Here is a 6850-nt window from a genome sequence, read left to right as displayed (position 1 = left end):
GAGAGACGAAGAACGAAAACAACAAAAGGAAAGGAGACGGAGGGTTCAAGTGGGATCAGAGCCGAGTACCGGGTGAATCAGCAAGAAAATGGGGCCAGAAACCCATACTGCAGAGGCAGTCTAACGGAGCAGCTTTGCCGTGGAACTCGGATCTTTCGAATTCCCATACTATCTGGGTTTCGACGCCGGCGAACTCGCCACCACTGTCTCTGCCGGCAAAGGTGTTCCTTCTCTGGCCTCTCCCATCGAAGAAGATAAGACCTTCTTATCTTTTCGATTACAGCTCTGTTTATTATTCTAATATTATGTTGACCAAAAACATATCACTTCACATACCATTTTTATTATTTTAATCCATACACACATAGGTAGGCTGATCACATTCACCTAAAACCTTCTTTAATCTGTACACTCATTGCACCATTTATATTATTATTGTTATTAATACTTGACAATTGCTAGTCACGTGGCATAGGCTGATCAAATCGCATACCTGATCTTTACAATTATTATTTTAGGGTAAATTACACTTTACCATCTCAAGTTTGAGGTTTATTACAATCTCATACATCTTCAAAACATTTCACTTTCATACCTCACGTACTATTTTATTTTAATATAATACATCTGTTACATTTTCCATCCATTGATCCGTTAAGTGCTGACGTGACGGTCACATTTGTGCCACGTGACAAAAAAATAATTTTTTATTCATTTAAAATATTATAATAATTTACCCTTTAAAAATAAAAATTTTAAAAATTAAAAAAAAAACAAACTAATTCGTCTTCCCCATCCCTCCTTCCTACCCGAGCCCATCCCCCATCACCCCGCCCCCTTCTCTCATCCCCATCCCATCGCAACCACCACCCCCATCCTACCCCACCCACCTCCCCCGTAGCCTCTATACCCTACCTGACCTTCGATAACACCAACCCATATGTGCGGCGGCGAGGCATGCGTCAGACCCAGATAGGTGGAAGAGGAACGAGCAGATGTGCAGGGAAGGTGGGTGCAGGGAGATGGAGGGGAAATAGTCAGATGAGTGGGTGTATGGGCATCATTGAAATCCCAAAATTGGACAAATGGGTTGTTGTCATCATCGTCCCTGTCGTCTATGATGTTGTCGGCGACAACGTCATCGATGTCGAATGGGGATTCAAGAGGGGTAAGGCCGACTTCTGTGGGTTGATTGCTATGGGAGCGGAGAGGTGGAGTGGGAGATGGGTTTTTGGTTTCTAGGTTTGTTCGAACTTTTTTTTTAATTATTATAAATAGGGTCAATATTATAATATTTTTAATGTATAAAAATTATTATTTTTTGCCACATGGCACAAATTTGGCAGCCACGTGGCACAAATGTGATTGCCACGTCAGCTCTTAACGGATCAATAAATGAAAAATGTAACGGATGTATTATATTGAAATAAAATAGTACGTGAGGTATGAAAGTGAAATGTTTTGATAATGTTGTATAAGGTTGTAATAGACCTCAAACCTGAGGTTGTAAAATGTAATTTGATTTAACAATTCTATGACTTGTCCTCTTATTAAATAAAATGCTAATACACAAATAAATTATTATTTTATAATTTTTATTAATGTTCTATTGATATAACAGTTTCATCATGGGACATGGCAACGGCACCACATACATTCTACGACATGTAACTTGTTACATTTTATTGAAACCGCATTCAGCATGCTATGTTATTATGTTTTATAGCATGAAATTGTATAGTCACAGTATTTAAGGCATACTCATATGACAATGCTCACAATATGTACACATTGACAATTAATTGCTTATAGACAATGCTCATGCATTTGATTGATTAACCAGGAACCAAAATTATAGTAGTTCACTGTACGAAAAGCAGCGATCGATAGTTCTGAGGCCAAGCTCTCAGCTTTTCTCTTCTTATGAGAGCCTTTCTCAACAGTGTCCGAGTGTTCTCTGTTTTGTATTTTCCCCAGCCGTCGACCCTAGCTATGTCTAGGGTCGATGACAGTCCTCTTTTTTTCCTTTTCCACTTTTCTTTTCCTTTCCTTTTCCCTGAGCTTCTGTTTCCCCCTCTCCAGGGGCTTAATGATCACTTTTTTCTAACTTCTTGTGCCCCTGATTTCTTTGTCTGTAGCCCTTTTTTCCTTGGTTTCCTTCATCCCTTCCACTTCCTTTCCACTCCCCCCCTTTATTTTTCTCATTTCTCTCCTCCCTTCCACTTTCCTTCTTCCTTCCTTTTACTTTTTTTTTCCTTTTTTTTTTCATTCTGCCGTTTCTTCCTTTTCCCCTTTCTTTGCATCTTCTTTCCATCTTTTTCTCATTTTTCTTCCACTTTCCTCGACACTTCACTTCATCTTCCACCCAATCAGCCTCATCCTTCTTCAACTTCACATCCTGGTTTGGCTTCTCCATCTTTGTATTGCGATTTTTCGCGTTTTACCCGGAAGGTGCGTAGAGTTTTCACTCAGGTGTTCACACCACCACCTTCTTTAGGATTGCCTTTGATGGCACTGTTGCTAATGAGTTGCTCTTTCCCACTAGCTTCCTTCGTTTTAGGTTTCACTTTGTTGGCCCTGTTGCTAACGGGTTGCTACTTCCCGTAAGCTTATTTCGATGTGTGGTAGCTATCGGTGTGGTGTTTGGCGGTGTTTGGGGATTTGTTTTGGGGTTCTATTTTCACTCCATTTTCTTCTAGTTTTAGGGCTCTGTTCTACTCGTTTTCAGGTGTGTGCAAGGAACATTTGTTTCTGTTAGTTGGTAAGCGGTTTTCCGACGATGGCGAGTTAAAGATGTTAGGGTTTGTTTCGGTATTTTCTTTGTTTTTGGCTCTTTAGTTGCTTATGAGGTCCTTCTTTTTGTTTATGTGTATGTATTTGGGCCTTTTCTTGTGTAATTATTGTGTTGGAATAAAGCAACTTTTCTCCAAAAATAAAAAATAAATTAAATTATAGTAGTTCACATTACTGAGCCACATGCTTATGGTGACAGAGATTTAGTCGGAATGGTGACCTCTTGTTTGACTGGACACCCACTAGCTCGGACACTCGCTCATCTGGACACTTATGTGCTCAGACATCCGCGAGCTCGAACACCCACTCATTCGGGCATTTACGAGATTGGACATCCACAAGCTTGGACACTTTGAAGCTCGAACTGACACGCCCCGATCCCTATATCCTCCAAACACCATGATAAGTACGTGTTGGCCGACATCCGAGGGTAACGAAACAATTGTAAATATGCATACAAATAAAATATGTAATTAGAAAGAAATATGCCAATGCAGAAACGTGTTCAGAGCATACAACTAATCAAGAGTAATGTGAAAGAATTATTATAAAAAGGTACAAACAAATGAATGGGTCTTACACTGAGAATACTTGAAGATACCTATGCGGAAGTGCCCTGACACCGAGATCGTACGGCTCGATTCTAAATCCTGAAGGGGGCGCAAAACAAAACAGTGAGTGGACCAAAGTTTATAATAATAATACTAAGTAAAACCATTTTTCTTTTGAACATACTAACCCCCTGTTTTGAAAACTCATATAGTACTACATAGTAGGTTTTTTGAAAACTCTAGCATGCCATGAAAACGTTCATAAAACATGTATGTATAAACCAGTACTCAGTAATGGTAACATAGTCGCTTGAAGGCAAATCCATAAAACCTTCGTAAATCACATCAATGATCAATTAGGGGTATCATAGTCGCCCAAAGGCATAACTATCACCCGAAGGTGAAGCGGTACGACACTGGGTTACACCAGTGAAGAAATTCGATAGGTCCTATCACCTGAAGGTGAAGTTGTACGACTCTGGGTTATGCTAAATAAGAAATATAACATAACACATCGACACTAGTCGTGGCTAGTGAAGCTGTCCAACATTGGTTTTGCCAATGAAGCTGGGAGCATGTAATAATATCTCACTGTTCCTCGACTATGTCCTATGGCTATAGACGTATACATACTCAAGTTGTGTGTATGTGTTGTATGATTACCCACTAGATAAGCACCAAAAAACATAACCAAAATCTCATACCAAGTGTAGAATACCAAAACCTCATCATCTGAAATCATAAGAAATTCCATAAATGTGATTTCTATAAACATGCCATTTTATAAACCTTAAATAGACAAATCAAGAATATTTCATAAAAGCGAATCAAATAAATCATGAATTCTCCGAAATCATAAATATAGAAATTCGTAAAACATAATATAAAACATAGTCAATTCATGAAATATGAAATGCATGGAAGCCTAATATTTTATAAAAAAAAATGCAATTTGAGAAAGGTTCCACTCACAAATACTTTGTCGTTGAAGAGCCGTTCGAACTAGGAAGGACAGGATTGCCACCAAACGATGCACCTAAGCACATAAAGGGACCAATTAGTAAAATTCTACTTAGATGATTGAATTTGGGAAAACGGACTTTGGATTCGGATTCGGGACGTCGAAAAACCTAAGGAAGGACCTCGGGTTCCCCCACACACCGCCATGGGATTGCTATCTGGGAGGCCACGTGCCAAGTTGAGTCACCGGAAGGTTGGCCGAAAAAGTCGATAGCGCCGCTTTGGTTGTCGTTGTGGACGGCGACGGAGCACAATGCCTTCGACGAAGGTGCGTGCACTCCACGCGTTGGCCCATGCGAACCCCACACGCAGCAAGTACACTTGTACTCGCCTACTTCGAATTTCTGTAATTTCTTCAGATTTTTAAACCAACTTCAAGAGCTCATTCCGAGCAAATCGAGTTATTCAAACGTCAAAATGTAGTTTGGAATGTGGAGAAGAGATTCATACCCTTAGGAGGCCCAACGGAGATCGGAGTTGGCCGAAAAAATGGCTGGAACGTGGCCAAACGACCACAGTTTTGAAATTCCATATTTTGCACAGTGACTTCCTTAGTGTTTTTCGAGTTCCTACACTACCAAAACCACCCAAAAACTTACTAATCGTAAACTTAGACACGATCTACAATGGTATGGACTAATTTCGAGGCTTACCTTCGCCATAAATGGTCAAAATTCGTCGAAGAAGTTCCTTGCACAGTGCAGCTCGGGAAAGGGTTTTCCAACAGGTTTTTCTCCTAAATTTTTGGTTCAAGACCTAACCATAGAGGCTAGGAATGGTGAAGGGTTGGTGTTGTTATTTGTTTGTTGATGTATAGGTGTGTGTGTTCTTTGGCCAAGAGAGGGATGGTGCACGGGAGAAGGCAAGAGATAAGATGGAGAGTGATGGAATAAGAAAATGGAAAGAAAAAAAAAAAACAAGGAGGGAGACACACAGGACAGAAAAGAACACCTAAAAAAATGAGGAAAAATTGCCACGTGTCAGCCTGTGGATGGTCCAAAGTGGACAAATATCTCTTATTGTGAAATTACCAAAATGCCCATGACGTTTAAAAATTCGTAGAAACTTCATTTTAATTCCAAAATTAATTTCGCTCATGTCTACATGTTTGTATCGATGAGTGCTACGTGAATAAATTAAAAGAAAAATTCTTACATATCATAAAACGAGAGTCAACGAAAGGCAACGCTTTCATCGTTAGGGGTATTTTTGTAAATTTAGCTAATTAAAACATAAATTTCAAGACGGGTCATTACACAGACCTTGACTCACGAACCCAACTTATGGACGTAATTCAAAGACTCTACGTATGACCCCGACTCAAAGACCCGATGTGTGGACTCGATCTGCGGACCTGACACATAAACACAATATGTGAACCCAACAAGCGGACCCGAGTCATGTCAAGAGTTAACTCATATTGAGCGCACACTCACATAGACGCATACTCGCAACAAGAAATGCCAAGAGCCGAGCCGTCTTACAACCAGCATAGCCCCCAAACGAGTAACCGCCTCGCCGCGAGCATCGCCTCTAGCCGAGCAACCTCACAACATGTGCTACCTCTAGCTAAGTACAGCTTCATGTTGAGCACCGCCTCATGTCGAGTACCGATTCTGGACGACATCTAGTCATTTCAGCCCGCACATGGATTGAATTTGATGTCTCTAACCAAAAGACTTTCTTGACTGAAGACTTGAGGGGCTCTTGTTGTACCATACATTGGGCCAAGGGGTGGGTTTGAAAAACCAAAAACCAAACCTAGACTGAAAAAAATCGAACCGAAAAAAAAATGAACCGAATTGATATATGAAAATCATATATAAATACTCAAAACCTGGTGGCATGAGAATTCGAACCCCTTCCCTACAAGTTGAGAATACTTGCTTTGAGCCAACTTGACTGTAGGCTTTGTGTTGCTATAGTTGTACCATTAAGTTATTTATAGGTATTCTAATCTTTAATGCTTTATAAAATTTCTAAAGTATACAAACCCTAACCGTCACTCTCTCCCATTTCAGTTTTCACCTTTTGGTTTTCTCAAACACTCTCTCTCCCCTCCGCTGCTTTCTTCCTCTCTCTCTGCTTCCTCATTCTCTCTTTCTCTCATTCCTCTCTTCCTCCAAATCACTCTCTCTCCAGTCTTCTCCTGTCCTCTTCGCGGATTCCTTCTTCCAAACCATAATTTTCCCTCGCCCCTTTCGAATCAAAAGCATAAGAGGAGGGCATAGAGAGTTCGATTACTTCAACTTGGCCCTGCAATGGCATGGCACTTTCTATCAGCGCACTCGCCATTGTTGCTCTTTCAATGCTTGCTTCCGCAGGTTCACAATCTCTTCCTTATTTTAACTATTAATTTAAAAAAAAAAGATTGATTTTTTTTCGTTTTGGTTGATTTTAATTTAGTAAATTAGGTTGAGTTCTCTGTTTGTGGTTTTTGAATTAGTTTTTCAACTGTTGGGTTTTTCTTGTTTCAGCTCAAATGC

At 40.1% G+C, this 6850-nt stretch overlaps 1 protein-coding gene across 1 annotated transcript; it reads right to left on the bottom strand.

Moving 5' to 3' along the window:
* Nucleotides 1–2086: 2086 nt before the first annotated feature.
* Nucleotides 2087–2416, bottom strand: LOC114827158 (uncharacterized). Its single transcript, XM_029108841.2, has one exon. The coding sequence runs from the start codon at nt 2414–2416 to the stop codon at nt 2087–2089; it is 330 nt and encodes a 109-aa protein (XP_028964674.2).
* Nucleotides 2417–6850: the final 4434 nt, after the last annotated feature.

The sequence above is a fragment of the Malus domestica genome, chromosome 09, assembly GCF_042453785.1.
Source record: "Malus domestica chromosome 09, GDT2T_hap1".
Taxonomy (NCBI): Eukaryota; Viridiplantae; Streptophyta; class Magnoliopsida; order Rosales; family Rosaceae; genus Malus; species Malus domestica.
This window is presented reverse-complemented; position numbering and strand designations above follow the sequence as displayed.

Coding starts and splice junctions, on each gene's coding strand:
- LOC114827158 (XM_029108841.2), bottom strand. CDS start 2,416: ATGGAGAAGCCAAACCAGGATGTGAAGTTGAAGAAGGATGAGGCTGAT.